At 41.9% G+C, this 21648-nt stretch overlaps 1 protein-coding gene across 2 annotated transcripts; it reads left to right on the plus strand.

Moving 5' to 3' along the window:
* The first annotated feature begins 314 nt into the window (after window positions 1-314).
* Window positions 315-21605, plus strand: fbxl4 (F-box and leucine-rich repeat protein 4). 2 transcript variants are annotated; one of them, XM_041943380.1, is made up of 9 exons: window positions 315-696; window positions 2300-2916; window positions 6474-6810; window positions 9879-10123; window positions 10393-10606; window positions 12918-12989; window positions 14540-14664; window positions 15126-15313; window positions 17444-21605. In XM_041943380.1, exons 2-9 carry the CDS (start codon window positions 2420-2422, stop codon window positions 17605-17607), a joined length of 1842 nt encoding a protein of 613 aa, XP_041799314.1. In that variant the 5' UTR covers window positions 315-696; window positions 2300-2419; the 3' UTR covers window positions 17608-21605. The 2 variants fall into 2 exon arrangements, with proteins under 2 accessions (XP_041799314.1, XP_041799315.1); XM_041943381.1 differs by lacking the exon at window positions 315-696 and adding an exon at window positions 714-981.
* The last annotated feature ends 43 nt before the right edge of the window (window positions 21606-21648 follow it).

Genomic DNA, 21648 nt, shown 5'->3' on the forward strand with positions numbered 1-21648 from the left:
GAAACTGTTGTCATTAATTAGCCTACTTTACAATACACATAGCAATAATACAATGTATTTTCACGAATTAAGCTAAATATTGCATGATTCAAGTGCTTATATGCAGGTTATGTGAAAAAAAATTGGTTAACTACTGTCCCCAGAATACACTGCCCAAAAATAAGTCTGACCGGATGTTGATCATTTGTTGTCCGGAACTGGTGCGGCTTTTAAGGTTCCAACGTAACTCCCTCCACTTACAGACCTCTCAATATCCGCGTACTCTTTTACTCGTTTTGAACGAAACTGTCAAAGTCGACATGCTATAGTTTCTCTTCTTTAGTAATCTTTTGTAAATTCCGCGATATTCATTTGGTGCGGCGGCAGTGCAGTGTAGAGGATAAAATAGCAGTTATGCATAGTCTATCGTTTTTATTCTCAACTGATGACATGACCTTCGCCGAAATTCACTTGTTAAATATAACATCTCAAAAACTCAATGCCATACAAAGCTCTGGTATTCCCTATATTATTTTCCAGATGATATTGATTGGTTGATTTTTGGCTGTAATGTCCGGTAAATGAGTAAGTGCAATGTCCGACGGTTAGGGAAGGCATCATAAGGTAAAAGGCAGGAATGTGGTTTGGTGGTTGAAATAACATAAAGGGAAGAAGAGGATTGCTCCCCATGAATGGATATATCGATCTACGTTTACCGTAAATTTACATTTTATTCCGTCCTGTCTGATTGTTCGGTTTTGCAAAGCTAGCTGCTGTAGCTAACAGTTATGTTTTGACAGCTCAGCTTGTCTGTAGGCTAGCTAGCTAACGTCGGCTAACTAACAGCTATTTAACAGCAACATCAACAACATAAGCTGGGAGAGGCAGCTCACTTTTTCTGGCTAACGTTAGCCACCTCAGTCATTGTCATTTTAGGGTTTTTACGGAACTAAGGTCTTCACAAAGCAACAGTCTCTTCATGGTAGCTAGCTTAACGTTAAGGTAAAATTGGAAATGTCTTTAAAGCTGACCAGGGTTTTAGGACAATTTAACCTAGTTAACCTAGCTAACGTGTAAAGTGTTCTCGGCACACGGAGAAAGCCAGAGAAAGGGTGTTTTTAACGAGACAGACTTAGCTAATGCTTAGCTTAACAGTAACGTTATTGCTATTTCTAAATAGCACTGATGAAGCCAACTTGTTACAGACCAGTCCGAGTAGAGCTTGTGGTATATGTGAGTGCATGTAAAAGCATTCTTGTTAATACTTACGTAGACATTAAAGACTAAACTTGTCCTTTAGGGTCGGTCCAGTATTCAGCTGACCTGTCAGTTAATTTGGGATCGATACCAGTGGTTTCAGTCCTGTTTAAAATATTATTAATGGGACTGTTTGTTCACAATTGGATCACAGGTTGTCCCCTCAACATCTCATATTGCTTACTGCAGCAGGCAACCGTGTAGCTGTTTCATATGAAGCGGGAGTAAGTTTAACACATTTAACTGAATACCTGAATGTTTAAAACCTGTACAGCAGGTTTGTGTTCCTGTTAGTCCTGACTGTCCTGCCATTTATCAAGCCACTCTTGGTTTGTGTGTTTCTGACACCAGGTATAAAGTACCTGTGGAGGTGCAAAAAAACCCGCAGGACACCACCCATTGTGGTGTTCCCTTGAAGGCGTATCCAGGCTACAGATTTTTGGTTGATTTGCAGTGTTAAAATGCACTTTGACTTTTTAAGTTGGACCTGAAAAGCATTCTCTTATGATCTGCTAAGCATAACTGGCTGCCTGCACGTTGTTAACATGAGGAATGGTCATTGCATTTTTTCATGTCAATGTGCAGACAGTGGTACAAGGCTATGCACCTTTTGATGACAAGGTAACTGTGGCATCTGTATTGCAGTGTCACCATTTATCACAGTAATGCTAGGTGTTTGCTAAGTAAGACAGTAGTCCGTGTATCGCAGGGCGGAACTCATGTTCCTGTCGGTGAGCTTTGAAAGCTACTACCGTCAGTAAGCTTTGCCTTCAATCTCTATTAGTTTTAGTCCTCTGCATGTTTAGCTGTAAGTGCTGAAAATAGAGGATCTGTCATTTTATGTGCATTTTAGACGTGATGTTTTGGAAAGCTTTCACTTTGATTCAGCTGATTATTGCGTTGGTGCACATTCCTCTGCTTAAACCCATTCTGTGAAATAAAAAAGCATTGAGAATTTTCGAGTTTATATCAGAACGAAGCAGGAGTTGTACTCTGTGGTGCCTCAGACCTGCTGTCACGCTGTTCTCATTTTTGTACGTGTTTGTCTCTGCCTAACCTACAGGTCATGCATGCAGCCGGGCCTCTAGCCTGCGCTTTGTGTATCCCCAACCCCTGAGGCAGTGTGCTTCCAGTAGGTGGAGGCTCTTCCTCCCTCTAGCCTCCATTTTTCCCTACTGCCCCCATGTTAACCCTCTTGAGCATGTTTTACTATATCTGTCTGCGGCGACGCTCCAGGAGTGGGACTCGAGGCGAGGCTCTGACCAGTCGGCGGGCTGTGGAGTCAGGCCAGCGGGCAGTGTTGCCAGTCAGTGTGGAGGTGGAGCAGTATGCCAAGGAGGTTCTGGATTTCAGCTCCCATTATGGCAGTGAGAACAGCATGTCCTACACCATGTGGAACCTGGCCGGGGTACCCAACGTCTACCCCAGCTCAGGGGACTTCACTCAGACAGCTTTATTCAGAGCTTATGGGACATGGTGGGAACAATGTGCCAGTGCGCCACCACCTTTCCGACGAACCCCTAAAGGCTTCTACAGCCAGGATTATATCGAGCTGGGCTTCGAGGAGCCTGTCTACCCTACAGCAGTGGAGGTGCTTGAGACTTATTACCCTGGAGCCATCGTTCAGATTCTGGCCTGCTCTCACAACCCCTTCTCCCAGAACCCACCTACTGATGTCAGGTAAAGACAACCATCTGTCTTTGAAAACCATCATTGTCACTGATCTATTAGAATGTTTAGCGAATTAAATCTACTAAGAAAACCATGCAAGACCAGCAGGTAAGCACAATTTTGAAGTAGAAGTTTTTGGAATGAATCCCAAGACATTACAGGCATTATCTGGATTACTATGTGTTCATTACTTGCATTATTATGTTCTTACAAATTGATGCACATCTTTAAAGAAGTGCTCTATAAATAATGTTTATGAGTACCTCAGCATATTTTTGTAGGAGAGCAGAATTCAAGTTTCTGCTATCTAACTATTAGCACTGCAACTAATGATTATTTTCTCAATGATTAATCTGTCCATTATTTTCCTCAATTAACCAATTAGTTGTTTGGTCTATAAAATATAAAAAGTGGTGAGAAGTGTCAGTCAGTGTTTCCCAGATCCCAAGATGATACCACTCCAGTTTTGTTCACAACCCAAAGACATTCAGTTTATTGTATAGAGGAGTAGAGAAACCAGAAATATCCACATTTAAGAGGCTGGAATCAGATAATTTAGACTTTTTTTTTCTTAAAATATTACTCAAACCAATGTATTGATTATCAAAATAGTTGGCAGTTAATTTAATAGTTGACAACTAATTCATTCATTGATTATTTTTTGTAGCTCTGCTAACTATAAAACCCAACGGTGCAAATGTAAGCCTGAAGTTTTAATGAGAATTGGTTTTTAGAAAACTGTAAGCAGGGTAGTACGACTCCAATTCCGAAAAGTTTGGGCCGCTGTGTAATCATTTGCAAACAAATTTACCGACAACAGTTTTACAAGTGTTCCTGAGCTCATGTAGTAACATCCTTTATACAGTCATGTGTTCACAAAGTGGTGAACCTCCCTCCATCCTTGCTTGCTGTTACCAATGAATCTGTTTACCTGTGGAATGTTCCAAACAGGTGTTTTTTGAACTTTCCCAGTCATTTTGTTGCTCCTGTCCCAACTTGTTTGAAACATTTCGCTGCATCAAATTCAGAATAAACAGATATTCACACTGATCAGTCATCAATAAAGATCAATAAAGCTGATGAGGTCAAATATTAAAGGTCCAGTGTGATGGATTTAGGGTGATCTATTGGCAGAATATGGCTGTAATGGAATATAGTATTTGTAAAAGGGACATCAGTTTTAGCTAGTTGTAGCTAGCCTACAGACAGTTTTAGTTTAGTTTACTTTCGATGGCCTGATAGCCATAAACTTGTAAAACCAGTTACTTTTGCATTGAGGAACATGCTGGACTGCATCTTCCAGTCAGTTGTGTCGTTTCAATGTCCTGGACAAGTGGGAGAAATTACATTCAAATATTATCTGTGTTTATGGACCTTATTTTCCCATATTTTTGTATCTATGTTACTAATTAGGACAACAGTTTTTAAAATTGGTCCAGTTTCGATTGAGAGCGCCGCAGCTGGCAGCTGTGAAATGGGCTGCAATTTAATCCCTCGATGCGTTTGTGCACCACCAGTATACAGCCATTTTTGCCATTGACAGCCTCAGATTGTTGTTCTAAGTGTCTGGCAGTATGGATCTCTTATGGAAAGGATCTGTACAGAGAGAGACATTTTTCTTTAAACAGCAAGATCCTTTTGGTTAACCAGAAATGGCCACTAATCCCTCTCGCCAAAGCCACCAGACTCCATTTACAGAAATGATAATCTTATCGTTCACTCAAACCAACAGAAACAAAATAAAACTTCCTAAAACCATCTTGCTTCATCCTTACACTGTTCCAACAATCACCACCCTCAACTGACATGCATACCTGGTCAAAATTATTCTTGGTGGTTAACCAATTACAGGTTAACTACTGAAATCCTTAATTTATAAGTATGTTTTCATTATTGTATAATAACCTGAAAATAAGAGTTGTTGTGTTTTCAGTAACTCACCTCTAGATGCTACTAAATCCTACACACTGGAACTTTAGATTGATGATCTTTGAACTGTTATATGTATATTATATGTATCAATTATATGTCAACATGAATTAGCAAATTATCATGTTCTGATTTATTTATGCTTTACACTGCGTCCCAACTTTTTTGGAATCAAAGTTGGAGTTGTATTTAGCAAGTTGTTGGCCCACAAGTGGACCAATAACTTGTCAACTGGCTTTTTTACAAGGGAAACTGGGTGTCATCAGAAACAGAAACTTATCACTTCCTAGCAGAAAATGAAGTGTAGTAAAGTACAGCGCAGAGTGTGCAATTCTGCTTCCAGCTTCACTGGCTCACTTGAGTTGGTAAAAATCTTTATTTATAAATTTTTTGTCCAAACATAGGAAAGCCACAGCAGGAGAAAAACTATTGATATCTGGAAGGTGAACATCATTCAGAATCTGCCTTCTGATAACTCTGTGAGGAGCTGTGGGAAAGTACCAGAAATGTGCTGGGAAGGAAGTAACTTTTGTGAGACCAACCAGGTCAAATGAGTATTAGCTGTGAGCTAAAGCTGAAGTTCAGCAGTAAGCAGGGCCTACTTTTGTTGCTCTAGCAGAGGTGCTCTCTGTAACATGCCTTGAAGTGCATATTCTTGCACTGCACAGTCATGCACAGCACTGAAATGACACTGTGAGCCAAACCCCGATTTGTCCCAATTTGTAATTTACGCAATTATTCCACATTTTTGTTTCCCACAGAGGATAACAGGTTCCATCGGTGACTACTATATCGGATTTTTAGGGCACGGATGTTTATTCAAGTAAAAAAAAGTAGTCATATAATTACAGTTCATATAATAATAATAATGATGATAAACTCTGGTTCTTTGTGTGATTTATTGAAAGAAAGCTGTATTTTTGAAACATTGCTTCTGTTAGGCTTGTTTGTCTAGCACCAAAACATCATGTATAAGGGGCACTGGCTAGGAGTGCAAGGCCATTATCCTACATAGACATTGCTTTTCAAATGTGATTGGCTGGTCTGGTGTCAGTGGAGAGAGCCTTCCCAGACAAATCGCTCGACTTGTTGACTCGCATGTGCAAGTCTGAATAAGTTTCTACAGCATAGCTCATTGCCTCCTTAACAGTGCCAATAGAGCATGGATTTGTAGCCAGAGTCATGAATATACTGGGACCTTTACCAGCTGAATAAAAATGCAAAAATCCAGTCTGTTAGACTCCTACTTTATAATTTTACTGTAGTAATAGTATAAGTCATTTCATCTGTAAGTCAGCAGTGTGGGTAAGCAGGAAGGAGCTACGAAACTTGATCACTGCCCACCAATCATGCGTCATGTTGTCCAGCGGCAAAGCTTTTTTCCAGAGGTGCTTGTGTAGTGAATTTAGCCAGCAGCTGAAGATGTGAGTCAGGATATGTAGTCCTCTAGGATTGTGAATAATGGTCAGGTGTTATAAAGCCAAATAATGCAATGTAGTGTGTGAACAATACTGCAGGTAGACTGGAGTCCGTATATCAACAGTGTAAGGGGCCTACTTTCAGGATAAGTGTGATCGAAGGTTCCCACTTTTGTAACTTTACAGTACAACTATTGCATACCCATTTCTTCTGCCCAGGTGGGAGGTGCTGTGGTCAGGGTCACCCACCAAGGTGCTGACACCCCAGGCACGCCAGTTTTCCCCAACCATCAAACATATCAACTTCCCCACCAACCTGCTGCGTCTGGAGGTCAACAGCTCTCTGCTGGACTACTACACCGAGCTAGATGCTGTCATCCTGCGCGGGGTAAAAGAGAGGCCGATGTTGGCTCTCTATAAGATGCCTGTCATCGACATTAGTGATCTGAGTGACAGCGAGGAGGAGCTGTCTGATGTGGGAGGTCCTTTCAGACCCGGAGGAGACAGCAAGCATCAGAGGACAGGCAATGGCTACTTTGACAAACTGCCATATGAGGTGAATACCGACCCTAAGTGTGCACACTAAATCACTCAAGCCTGTGTGACTATTAGATACACAACGGGACAACAAAATTGATTTGTCAGTTAATCCTCTCATTACTGCCACTTGCAGACCAATGCTAGTGCTGCCAGAGGTCAGAGACTCCACGGGTGTGGATTCTCTGTCCTTTTTCCACCACCATGGAACGGGTTCTGTCCCAGTTTGCGGACCTAATTTGAACCATTTGGAGTATTTCGACCAAAAATAAATTGGTTTGAAAAGTTAGTTCCAGGCTGGAAACAAAAAAAATTGCAGTTTTTTTTCTTGACCTGAAATGCAAACCTTGACAACATCAGTGGCCTTGTAATATTCTACAGGTTGTAAAGAGCGGATGGAAAAGGCCATTTGTTTTGCACCTAATATTCTTCTGCTTCTTCTTATCGTCAATAGTTGTCCCATCTTGTTTTGCAACTGGCAATTCAGACACAGCTATGATTATTTGAAGAGTTTAAGAAAAAAAGTCAGTTTGGATTCCAACTGAAAAAAACTGGCTGCAGGGTCTGAAAAAACAAGTCAGAACGTCAACCGCATTGGCAACGAATTAGAAACAACACATCGAGTTAAAGCAGCCGACCAGTCTTGGAAAACACCTGTGAGTGAATGATGATCACAAGAAGTCATTAACAAAGGGTCAGACCACGAGCCAACAGCCATGGAGTTTCTCCACCCGAGCCAAACTCACAGCACTTTGTGAAGGATCAGTTACCTTCATTTCCCAACAACAAAGAGCAGTGGTGGAGGAAGTATTCAGATCCTTTACTTAAGTACTAATACCACACAGTGAAAATACTCCACTACAAGTAAAACTCCTTTATTCAAAAACAGCTTTGTGACAATGTATTTTCCAGCTAATCCAAGAGGGGTTTAAAATGTTTCATGTAGCTTCAGGAGTAGGAGATTTTTTTCCCAACACAGAAAGGAACACGTAATCCTGAAGTTTATCAGAAAAGTTGGAGATACATGGTTTTCACCAGACAGGAAGGGAATGAAAAATTGGAAACTGAAAAGAAAACTAGTAACATAAGCTGCCCAACAAATGTAGTGGAGAAAAAAGTACAATATTTGCCTCTGATATTTAGTAGCACATAAGTAGAAAATGGAAATACTCAAGTGAAGTACCTTGAATGTGTTCTAAAGGGCAGTACTCGAGTAAATGTATGTAGTTACATTCCTCCACTGACAAGTAGGCAGACTTGTAAGAGAGTACAATGCTGGAGGAGATGAATTCAGCTCATTTAAAAACCTAAAGAAATGAACAGGAACTTTTTGGGACTGCCAACTTGGTTCAAAATTCACAACTGTGAACTGAATGTAAACTAGTTCATTTTAGTCTGTGTGAACTGAACTTTGAGCTGGCTCTGGTGAAGTGTGAACTTACACAACACTTCTGTTTACTTCCACTGTGCGTTGTGCAACGATTTTCTTTGATGGCGTGCCCTTGATTACAGTGGTTCACTCAGTCAATCTCCAAGCAGATGTCTGGGTGCTATTTGGAACTGGAACTGGAATTAAATTGCATAATGTTACTTTCAAAACAAATTTACAGACGTACCTGTCAGTAAACTACACAACCTTCCAGTCACAGGTTTTCCAGGTGCTGGTGCTTAAATCTGAATGTCTGCATATATTTTCATACAGATCATACAGTCAGTTATTTTTACTATTTAGTGGTAAAAAAAGCCCAAGAGAGCCCAAATTGGCATCTTTTGTTTTGCTTGTTTTGTCTGACTAGTAGTCCAAAATCCAAACATATCTAGTTAGCAATGATTTAACAGAGAAAAGCAGCAAATCCTCACATTTAAGAAGCAGGAAAAAGGGAATGTTTAGCATTTTTGCTTGCAAAATTACTTTCAATGATTGAGTTTAAAAATTGTTGTCACATATTTTGTCATCAGTCAACTGTCGGACATTAAAATATTTCCAGCGACTTCTTTCTCACTGTTTCGAGTCACGCCACTGTTTCTTTTTAGTTTGAGAACTGAAGGGAAAAGCAAGGTGAGCAGATTAAAGTAGTTTGTGAGTAAACACTGAAATAAGGTAGAGAATTAAGTAGAATTAAAATGAAATGGTGAAATAAGAAATAACCTACAAGAAGTAGGATAATAGCTAATATAATAAAGAAAAGATGACAATAACACCCTAACGTCCCTATCCAGCTGGACATTTTATGCACTAGTGAAAAACACAGAATTTGTCTCCTTCCCCCCTAACAATAATATATTATTTAGATTCGCACAAGTGTTTTGTATAAATTGACTGCTGCTGATGACCATCACTTACAATAAACTCTATGGTCATCAGCAACTAGCCCTAAAATCACTATATGTGCCCCTGAGTGTATCTGTCTTTCCAATACTCCACACAGACACATGAACGTTGTGGCTTGGACCCATTCTGACACTTGATCTCTTCTGCACTCACGGACACAGTCATTTTCATGCCATGCAGACGTATCATGTTGTCTAAAGGCGAGCTTCAAAACACCGGCAGTACTCTTGATATTCGTTCTCTTATCTCCTCTCCAAACCACTGCCATTAGCAGCAGTCTTCACAACCGCCGTGTGTTTGCTTCAGAAACACAATATAGCTATTATCTGTCAGCTGATCCCCGCCTGAACACCCGTGTATTGTTAATTCAGTGCAACACACACACACACACACGAGCATAGTCATTCTTTCTCTTTGAGAGGCAAACGAACACAGTGCAAAACAAGTCTGCTCACCTCGCCACTGATCCTGCTATCAGTGCCTCGTGTCCCAGATAACCACTATTTAGATCTGCCTGACAGAGGGTACACAATTAACATTCTCTGCTCTACTCTGTTATTCTCTGTTGTCTACTAGCTTCTACTACACTTTAGTGTTCTTGATTATGCTTTGCTTTCTGCTATATTCTCCTACCATATGTACCAGTCTTAGGTTTTGTCTCTCCTCTTTCTTTGTGCTGCCTGTCCCCCGCTCCCCTTGATCCTACCCCTTTCTCCTCTCCTCTCCTAACCCCTCTCCCCATCTTCCATCCACAGCTCATCCAGCTGATACTGAGCCACCTGACCCTGCCAGACCTCAGCCGTCTGGCCCAGAGCTGTAAGCTGCTGCACCAGCACTGCTGCGACCCGCTGCAGTACACCCAGCTGAGTCTGCAGCCCTACTGGGGCCGGCTGAGTGACGCCTCCCTGGGACACCTGCAGAGCCGCTGCACCCTCCTTCAGAGGCTCAACCTGTCCTGGACCGGCAACCGCGGGGCGCTCACCCTGACCGGCTTCAGCAGGTCAGACTGTCAGCGGGCCACAAGTGCTAGAAAACAGGGAGATGACCTTGGGAAATTAGCAAATACTCCCAAGCACAATCTTTTGTTTGGAGGGAGGGAAACTTTTTTAGTAATTAATGACACAAAGAAAATAAGAGATCATGTAAACGGATGTTAGCCTTATTGCTTATAACAGGGACAGGTGGATGAGAAGGTTGCTGTTGTAGGATGAATTTACTCCTCTCTGCTTCCACTCACATCCTTCGCTCTCCATCCATTCCTCCCCTCAGCTTCATGAAGGCCTGTGGTCTCAGCCTGGTCTGCCTGGAGCTGTCGTGCTGCCACTTCCTGAATGAGGCCTGTCTGGAGGTCATCTCTCAGACTTGTCCGGGGCTGCAGGAGCTCAACCTGTCCTCCTGCGACCGCCTCCACCCGCAGGCCTTCGCGCACATCTCCAAACTCATCCGCCTCCGCAGGCTGGTGCTCTACAGGACCAAGATAGAGGTAGGCACGGTCACCTGGGAAGCCACGATCAACATGACGTTTCCACCTGCACACTTACATCTGTCCAAATACAGCAGGTACACTGTAGAGCTGTTGGAATAACGAGAGGTTATTCATTCAGTATTGATCTTGGAGACGAGTTGATGTAAGTGTTCATGACAGTAAGCAAACGGGTAAGACATTAAAACCGTGTTGTATGATTGAAAGCACCACGTTGAGAGTTGCGATTGTTTTGTCCAAAGTCGGTTTTAATAGTGTTCTTCAAATGTTGTATCTACTATTGCTCTTAATCTACCTGGTTGGTCTTATTTCAGTGCGGCTGTCAGTTTAATCAAGTCTTGAATTGAACTCAGTGTACGTGTTAATATAACATTTTGGCGCAATAGCTGTGTTTTATTTGCAGTCTAACTTTGTTCCTGCTTTGCTTCAGTTTTCCCTGTGAACTATCTCCATCTTCTGTCACAACTATGATGTCAGTTGGTCAAGAGCACAAGCAACCAAATCATCGCTAGGCTAATGGGCATACAGACGATAAATCAACATTGGACCGGGCGCATGGGCATTCACGTGTCTGCATGACGATAACATGAGCATCTTAGCTTTGCAGCATAAACGAATGGTCAGTCCTCATTCCCTGCTGCTTCATGTATAGCTCTCTCGCTTGCGGACGTTCTGCAGAGCATGCCTGTCTATTGTTGGTAGAAGATATGATTGCATCTTCAGCTTCAAAACAAATATACTTGGCTGTTTCTGCTAGGTAGCTCACATGATTTCACTCTACCAAGAAACTACAGTATGTCTAGACTAAAATAAAGTAAGTCTAGTCTCATCAGACCACTTCAGGCCTAGTGGTTTCCAACCTTTTTTGCTTGTTTCCCTTTTACAGCCAAATCCTGCCCACTCACAACCCCTTGCCACAGGTTGCATAAAGTCGGTCTATAAGCTGTGAGCAGTCCAACCAAAGAGTGAAGCTCCTGTTTCATATCGTGTCATTTAGATTGGATCTTGTTTTTAGAGTCCTGAAGAGATAATAATCTCCAGCATTTTGCAGGACAAAAACACAGATTTAATCGAAGATATAAGCTAAAAAAAATAAACATGATGTTGAGTTGAAGTGTTTGTTCTTCTTTGCTCTCATCTCAACACCCTTCAGACTGACCCCTTTTGGACCCCTTGTGTGGTCCCCACCCCAAAGTTGGGCAATGCTTGTTTTAGCCACTGGCTGCAGTTTGTCCTGTGTGTGCTACATAGCCTCATCAATAAGAAAATAAATATATAGTAAAATTGCTTCAATTTGATAAAACGTTCAGAGGCCCTGCCATAAGGCATGAATAATGATCTCCACAAGTTGCTGATTTGATGATATGTATGTTTTGGGTTGGGCGCAACTCATTCTGTGTTGTTGTCTTTTAAGATGAACTGAGTCAACCCAAGTCCAGGGGCCCCAAAAGACACGTACTACTTCAGGTTCAGGCCTGTTTTCCGTATTAAACCGCTATCTTGTGTTTTGGTGTTGCTCTTCAGTGTTTCTCCAGTATTTGTCATGTTTCAGAGCGGCGTTGTGGGCTGAAGGCAGTGTCGAGTTTCTGCGGTGGAGCCAGGCAGCATGCTGCATGTTGTTTATACCCAGGCAGACAGAGCGAGCTGTGTGTCGGTTTGAGGCCCTGACATCTCGGCTGTCATTACCCTGTCACTGCTCTAATTAAATGGCTAGCTCGCCGGAGAGAGGCGTTTATAAAGATGCCAGAGACGGACTCGAGCATACATACACACACACACACCAATCACGCACTCACACAAAAGGCTTTCGCTTTCACGTCTCACACTTTCTCCTGCCACTGAGGTACATGTGTTGGCAGTTGCAGTGTTGAATTCCCATATCTCTATCCAAGCTGCAGTGCCACTGGAGAAGTGCCTGTCCCCCCTCTGCTCGGCTCTGTGACGAGACGTAAAAACTATCTGTTGTGCCATATTAAATTCTCTTAAATACAATAAATGTTACCTGAGTGCGCCAAGCAGCAGACAGGAAATCACTTAGGAGGGACTTTGGATGACATGACGGGACATGTTGCTGTTACTTCAACATACATGGTTATTTTAATGTATACCATTTAGATTTACACACAGGGAGGATGTCATGGATTTAGTTCGTTTTTGAACACATCAGTTACTTAAGTGTAAACTGTAAGCTCTTGGATACTACTTGTATAGCGAAGTGGAATAGGTAAGATTTAAAAAATATATAATAAAGGCAATAAAATGACTTCTCTGCATCCTTTTGTCTTTGTCTTCCTCCATGTTGTCTCTGCAGCAAACAGCTATTCTGACCATCCTGACTTTCTGCATAGAGCTGAAACACCTTAACCTGGGGAGCTGTGTGAGGGTGAGAATGTACACACACACACATACAGACACACACACAAACGTGGCAAGACGTCCAAAAGAAGCCCATTGTGTTAAACGCTCCATGTGTCCTTGTTAACTAGGAGCTGCTAACAATGAAACAGATGAGGCCAGTGATGATAAACTGAACACTGTTTAAGTGAAGACTTTATCGTTCATACTTGGCTAGAAATTTGTCTTCAGCCTCACTTCACAACACACTTGTTTTGTTTCATAACCAGCAAATATCTCTCATGTCTGCCAAAGCTAGCAAGCTGCTTAGCTTAACTTAGCATTAGTGTGGAATCGTGAAAACAGCTAGCCCGACTCTGTTCAGAGGTAACAAACTCTGCCTACAAGCACCTCTTAAGCTCATTATGTAACATGTTTGATCCTTACAAAAACTGACTGTTTGTTGGCTGTAGGTCTGACAGATATCGTAGTAGTATTGATCTTCTCGTCTAACTCTCCACCACAAAGAAAATGTTTCCCGATTTCCAAAAATGTCCACAAAGTATGTTAATAGAGATTACCAACATTTCAGTAAATGTTTAATGTATCATGGTGATAGTGATTGCGCCTCTTAGTATATATCTTTCTAAAAGATCATTTGAAAAGAAAGGAAAATTCACTACTAACCTATTCTTCTCATTTACTGACTGTCTACTTTGTAAACTCAGCCAGTCTGACTGAATGAGTGACTCGGCAGCCGGCCCACCCACCCTGACACTAGCCGAGTTGAATTTCAATGTCACAAGTCAGAAAAGGTCAAACAAAATTCAACATTTCTGAGCAGTTTCCTCTTTTGCTGTTTCTTAAGGCATAAGTGTCATCACGGGTAACGAAGTTGTGCAGCACTTGGCAATGAAAATACATAACGACAGCAACTCTTTCCACCAAAAGTTTTAATATCCGTCCATTGCCAACTCAGAGAAATGTTGTGCATGCTGTCATTTCTACGGGTAAGGTGGCTGCGCTGGCTGTGTGGCTGCTAAATTGCATTTCTTTGCTTTTATCTTTGGATGAAAGGATGAAATATGGGCAGCATTACACGACATCAAAAAACAATAACAGTCTTACAAACATAAATCAGTTCCGAAAGACTATTTCATTTATTTTGTGGTGAAGATGTTCTCTATTAGTGCTTTGTTCTCTCTTGAGAAAGTCAGGTTGCGCCCCTCAAACCAGCCGGTACAGCTAATCAGCTTTTTATTATTGCTACATTTCAAAAGTTTGCTCAAAATACACGACAGTTGGAGGGAAATCGTCATTTTCTCCATCCTGTCTGACATCCTCAAGGCAAGTATGCCACAGAGGAGGCGCATTTCAGTGCGTATGTTGCTTATGATAGTTACACAGACATACAGCAGTAACAATTTACAAATCATATCCTCTGAATCAGTTGCAGCATTTGAGGAGGCTGCTGCAGAGTTGCATATTTTGAGGGTTCATTTTAAAGATCCTCCAAAGGCCCTCCATGAAGCCTCAAACACACTGCACACACTGGAGAGAGCGTAAATGGATGTTAACTGCTGCCTGTCTCTCCGGCAGATCGAGGACTATGACGTTGTGGCCAGTATGCTGGCTGCTCGCTGTCGCTCACTCTGCTCACTGGACCTGTGGCGCTGCAGAAACCTGACTGACCGAGGCCTGGCCGAGCTCGTCTCCGGCTGCAGGTAGGTGCTGTAACACCAGTGGGTTCAGTGCTGTCGAAATGTCTTCCACTTCTTCACTGGAGAGTATAAACAGGAATAAAGTTATTTTTCCATCTTTTTTGTGTTATCTGTGCCTGACAAACCTCCTTATGTGTGTTGTATCCAGCGGATGACAAGTCTCCCTACACAGTGTAAATATAGTGTAGAGACCAGTAAATGCTTCCAATGTCCTTAGTCATTACCTTGTGTTTGTTAAATCACTATCCCAGGAGAGTCATCAGTTTTTAAAAGGCAGCACATATAATCATTAAGCCCCATTTATTTAATTTGCGGCCTTTAATACAATTAGCACATTCAGAACAGAAACTCTTCAGTCTTATAGCTGCAGAGAGCCACAGCACAGTGCATCTGTTTTCTGTGACCGTCTGAATTTGTGGACGGAGTCACCGCAGTGCTCTCCTTTATGGTCTGTGGTTGGTCAGGATGCTGGAGGAGTTGGACCTGGGCTGGTGTCCCACGCTGCAGAGCAGCACCGGGTGTTTCCAGAACCTCGCCCGCAGCCTGCCCCGCTTGCGCAAACTCTTCCTCACCGCCAACCGCACCATCTGTGACTCAGACATAGAGGAGCTGGCCGCCAGCTGCCCGTCACTGCAGCACCTCGACATACTGGGTAAGCTCTTACCTCACATATGTGGATATCCCTTCACAGGCATTTGACATTTATTAATTATTTGTTAATGATGCTCATGACTATTTATTTACCTGTAGCTGTTAGTATGTTTTTCATATATACATACATTATTCAGTGTGGGATGTGGTCAGATGTCGCTGTAAATTGCAACAGATCCAGAGCAGCTAGCCTTTGAGGCCAGTATCTGAGCCACACAAATATACAAACACTGACGTCTGTGCAATGTTTCTTCATGTCAGCATTGTTGCCTTGTTGTCTTCTGTCATAATTTTGATGAATAAGGACTGCATCAAAGAAGCATGGAAATAGCTTGTTGTGTGGTCACAAGTGCATTTCACGCGTACGTGTTTCAGGGAAAGACTGTGAAATTTTTCTATTGAAGGTTCAGGCATCCAATACTTTTCCCACACTCACTTATAGCCTGTTGGTACATGTCCGTATGATCACGACTCATCACTCGAGGATTATTTTGCCATCAAATAATGTGAGTTATGTGCCTTTCTGTGATTAAAGGCACATCAGAATTATGAGTCAGTTCAGCTCAAAGGCCAGAGACATCCATGATCTTGATTCTGAACTACAGAAAATGACCTGAGCCAATAGCACACCTTGAGAACTCATCAGTTAAAACAAGAACTTTCCCTGACACCTGGAAAACAGCTGTTATCAGTCCAGTCTTTACATCTGGTGAGCCAGACTTGACATGTAATTACAGACCTGTTGTCATTTCCCCATCTGTCTCCAAGTTACTGGAAAAATTGCAGCAGAGCAACTCTTGATAAATCTAGAGAGAAATCAGTTACTCTGTCAACAGCAATTTGGATTCTTCTGGATAATGGTCATGCTACAGGAGTAGACTTGCACACAATGTGTTCATGGCCAAAATGTCCAAATATCAATATTCTGATCATGCCTGACAGTGGTTTGACTCGTACCTCTGGGGAAGAGTACAATGTATGAGGATCAGTGGGGAAAAGTCCAAACTCGTGCCAATAGCATATAGTATTACTATTCAGCATGTCCAGTGTATTGGCGACCAACCTCAGATGTCCCGATGATACATTAATTTCTCCATCTGCCAGAACAACTAGCAAGGCTTCTGACCAGCTGACTGAATCCTTACATTCTGCATCACAGTGACTCGAGTCCTCCCACTTAACACTGAATGCACAACCCTGATTCCAAAAAGTTTGGATGCTGTGAAACGTAAATAAAAAACAGGATGCAGTCATTTGCAAACAAGCTGGTCACTGACAGCAGTTGTCCAAAGTGTTCCTGAGCCCATGCAGTAACATCCTTTATCCAATCGTGTGTTCACAAAGTGGTGAACCTCGCTCCATCCTCACTTGTGAACGACTGAGCCTTTCCAGGATGCTTCTTTCATACCCAGTCATGATGCTATCACCTGTTATCAATGAGCCTGTTTACCTGTGGAATGATTAGAAAAATCAATGAAGCTGATGAGGGAAAAACATAAAATATACTGTGTCTGTACTGTTTTCAATTGAGTATAAGTCAAGCTCAGCATAACAATGAGGCAACACCACTGTCACATCTTGGAGAAACACATTTTCAGCCTCCAAAGCTTCATAAGCTCTTTCAACCTAAAGCTTATTTTTTTTTAAAGCCTACATGATCATGTAGGCATGACCCTGCCTAATGAATTTGCTGCAAGACACCAGCACTCCAGTTGAGTCAGTACACCTCAATAAATATATGGTCACTGCCACATTGAAATGTGCAAAACCACATTTGGACAATCAGTCTTTTGTGGAACTGTCCACACACCAAGTTGAAAATACAACAAATTCTAATGTTTATAGTTGTTAAATCATAGATAAGAGAGACAACATTGTTGTAACACCTAATATCTCTGCATAGACTCATCTGCATTTCTATGCAGTAAGCATAAAGCGCATTATTAATAATGAGTGTCTCTAATATGTATCTGTAGTAAATAAATATAGAAACTGACATATTGGCAATTAATTTCTATTTAATTTACTCAGAAATTCACAGATGCTGTGTAGTAATAAATTGTTCTGTTTCTCTGCTCATGCTGTGTTGTTGCAGCACATCTTTTACATCGTCTTTTTGTGTAACTGACAGGCACACGGCTGGTGAGTGCTGCCTCACTGAAGAAACTCCTCCAGTCTTGTCCGCAACTTCTCCTCCTGGATGTCTCCTTCTGCTCACAGATAGACATACAGGTCGTCCAGGAGCTCTCGGGCATCTTCCCCAATGTGGCCATCAAGAGGAGCTTCACTCAGTGACCCCCAGGGTCGTCTCATTTCATCATCCACAGTCCAGAGGAAGGGAAGTGCTTGCCAGCAGACACTGCCTCAAAATGAATAAGAGTCAGGTCAGATGCTGTAGGAGATTGCTGACCTGCCTGCGTCTATATCACAGACAGGATCTTCTTTTAGCGGTCAGTAAATGAAGCAGTTGTGCTGGGTGAGGAGGTTCTTTGGATTAACTGGCTGAACACAAACAACTACAGACTCCTAGTCACAGGATTATTTTAGTTTTTTTTTTTTTTTTTAACACTTGAAATCAGGGTCGTTGCAGTAAAGCTGCTACATCTTCCCAGAATATGAATCACCACTTATGTATTGCCAAGCAACACAAGGCAAGGAAATATGCCTTGGTACTGGATGCAAAACACAAAACAAAGCAACATTTGTGAGTCCTCTTTTGAACATCTTGTTAGGACAACGGAAAGGGACAAAACAAGTGTGAAACATGAACTGATTGGAAACTGCGAGAAAGCCAACAGTAAGATTTGGTACTCACATACTCATGTTAGCTGGTAAGATAATTAAAGATCAGAGCCTCTGTCAGTGCCTTGTCAGAATGTGCAGCAGTCATGGCCTGTTGTAATGCTCGAGGGTCATTCTGAAGGCATCTGTCAACATCAAGCCAGTGTGAGTTAATTCTAAAAAAATTATACTTGATGCTGTTGTTTGTGAAAGTAATGGAGGAGCTTTAACGGTGAAAACAAAGGATTGAACACAGCCTTATTTCATAGTGTCCTGTGGACACAGTGTCAACTCAAACCTTATTGCAAGTATGCACAAGCTAGTTTGTGTTGCAGAATCGTGCACGAGGATCTCATGTTGAAAAGGAAACACCATCAACTGTCCTGCACCTGAGATTCACTGACAACATGTTTTCATCCAAAAAAATATGTGAGAACTTGTGAAAAAGCAGACTGAGTCGAGCTGTTTTCATTTTCACATGCCAATAAACACCCAATCAACAACAGACAGACGTCCCAAAACCCAAAGGTATACAATTTACAATAATATAAAACCAAGAAAAACTGCAAAGTCTCGCATTGGAGTAGTTGAAACCAGCGACTGAAAAAACTGACTGAAGCATGTAGTAAATAATCCAAAGTCCATGATACATTTCCTGTCAGTCATCTTATCATTTCCAGCCCATTCTCTCTCCCAATGCATCAAATATGGCAGCTTGGCCAGTGGCCCTATGTTTCAGACTGTGACGCAGTAGGTACCCCTCTATTGTAATGTTTGATGTAAAGTCAGGTGACGTAGTATAGAGAACAAGGAAAGGCTGCATATGGAGGAGGTTGGGTGGCTCAAACACAGGACTTGTGTGGAATGATGAGAAACCAAAAGTGAATGTTGACTTCTTTTTAACTTGAGTGTGCAAGTTAAGTTACATAACGTACGTAACTGAATTTACGTAGCTTGATGTACGTAACTAACACACTTATTATAACCCAAACCTCGGACCTTTCCCAAACCTAACCTAGAAGTAGTAGCAGTAGTTTTGTTGCATAAACCAAATGTACTGGACATTTGGTGCCTAAATGTGTTTATTATTGTTCTCAGGAAGCTTTACGTTGAAAGTCTAACTGGATGTTGCATACATTGCATGCAAAATTGACACTAGAATGGTACATAGAGCGTCATAGTTTGAAGCTGCTGTATTTGACCAATTGGGAGCGAGAACAAAAATTTGATCACAAAATAAGGACAAGTCTCCAACCTGGTGAATGTTTCACTGCGTTTACCATACAGATGGATACGATAATGATCACTATTCATTTAAGAAGGTGCCGTCTTAATCAAGCATATGACTAAAGACGTACTTTAAGCTGAACTTGAGACTGTTGTTGGATGAGCTCTGAAGAGAAAAGCAGCAGAGCTAGCGTGCCTGATCCAGGTCGATGTCTGTTGAACTCTGCCCTCTAAATTGAACGGGATGTTTCACTGACAGTTGTGGTTCTATGACAGACTTTTCAACAACTTACTCTGCTTAAGTGAAGCAAAAATTCAGGTCATGTTTTCAAGTCAGCCAGGCCTGAGTTAATGTTAATTGTGAATCATTACGGTCATTATTTTCATTCGGAATTGTTTCGGCTTTGTAGTTTTAAGAGAAGAGTGGGTGAATTTTGTCTCCCAAGCTACACGTTGAAGCTTGAACGCTAACAGTTCCGCAGTGTTTTCGTGTCGCATGCTTTTCCTGTTGTCATTCACACCAAGCTCTCCCTCACCACTGTTTGACTGCAGCCACCCACGTATGTACTTACCCACAAAAAGATCCGCCAATGGGAAGCAGCACTGTGGACTAAGCAGAGGATCGTACGTTAAAATGACACAGCGTAGATGCTCTGTGACCTCAGTATTTGTCCTGTAACTCAGGGGTTTTAATATTTCATCTGGTTTTCTTTCTTCTTTCTTTCTTTTTTTAACATATATTTTGCTCCAGAAACCAGCACAGCAGACATCTTAACAGACAGAAACACCAGACTGAGTCAGCTTTGAGGTTACCTGCCATCAGTGTTGCTCTTAAACAAAAGCGATCAGTCAGCACTGATGTGACACAGAGAGAAACATTTCAGCTTGTGGGGTGTGGAATGTTGCAGTAATTGTATGATTGTGAAAAAATATATTGCTGTTCCTGATTATTTAATTTTTGTAATATATGAAGCCACAGTTGCGATGTGGCAGTGCTTGAAAAGCATTTCTTTTTTGAAAACACTTGAAGTTTTCTTTTAAGCACATGCTACTAGTCGGTATTTGTGCCTTACTCCTTTTTGAATGTGGTGTGACGTCCATGTGGTATAGATTGTAGTGAAGTGCTTTGCTTTTATGCCCTTCAACCAAAGTAATAAGCAGAAACCTGGTCTTTAATCCCGCAACTATCTTTGACCAGTTTATATGCCATATACTGTATATCAGCCATGGTAATTAATATGCAACATAATATTTATTTGCCTGTGTGATAAAATGTTATTTAAACACATAATCCATATATACAGAAACAGTCATGTACATTTCAAGAAACGCCGTGTTTGGTTTTCTTTGCGGAGTGAAATGAGAGGAATGATATTAATTTCATCTCATTGCATTCAGCATGTGTTAGCCAAGCTTTGCAGAGAGACTGGAAGGCTATCTTTAGCCTAGCTCAGCACAAAGAATGGAAGCAGGGGGAAACTGTTAGCTCTGTCAACGGTAGAAAAACATGCCTCCCAGTGAGTGGAGCTCACGATCCTCTGGTCTTGCATCTTCCAGTCTTTGTGCAAAGCTAGGCTAAAAATTGATCATTCTACTGGATGCCCAGAATTCAAGTAGATATCAACCCTCTAATCGAATATGGGTTTGATGGAAGACCCCTCAAATGCTGGACTGTCCTATTCAGATTTTGTTTATGTTGAAGTGGATATATTTTCAGCTTCGCTCCTGTCTGAGCTGTGCTTTAAACAGAGTGTGTGGTATCAGTGTGACATACCAGCTCTCCCATTCAGATGATGCACATATTCCTTCAGCGAGTGGAAATCAGGCGGTCGAGGCTGACAGCAGTCTTATTCTGGCTGGTTGACTGGAAGCCAAGAAGTGCGTACATCACATTTGCCTGGCCCACCCAAACCCAGGCAGTCATTACTTCTTATATGTATGTAGAGGTAATTACTTCTACAATGAAAACACTGATAATATATAGTGTGTAGAGCAACGATCAACAGTATGTATTGTTAAGGCAGTCTATCTGAATGAATCCACTATTTGTGTTGTTTTAGCTCCCTGCCTTGAGTGAGTGGGTTGGCCCTGCTTTTCTGTAATGAATATGCATTCTCTCTCCCCCCCCTCTGGATGTGTGATCAACCTTGGTGCCATTGGTCGGACACGCAGTGGTGCCCCCCGCGCCGCAGTGTGAACGCCACTGTTGTGTGAAAGGACTGTGCCTCTGTCGTGATGAAACTGGGTGCTCCACTTTCACCAGATTTGAAATAAACTGATGGCTGATGCGGCGGGCTCTGCGTCTGTGTGGCTCCTTTCCATTCTTAC

Source organism: Chelmon rostratus, chromosome 8 (assembly GCF_017976325.1).
Source record: "Chelmon rostratus isolate fCheRos1 chromosome 8, fCheRos1.pri, whole genome shotgun sequence".
Lineage (NCBI taxonomy): Eukaryota > Metazoa > Chordata > Actinopteri > Chaetodontiformes > Chaetodontidae > Chelmon > Chelmon rostratus.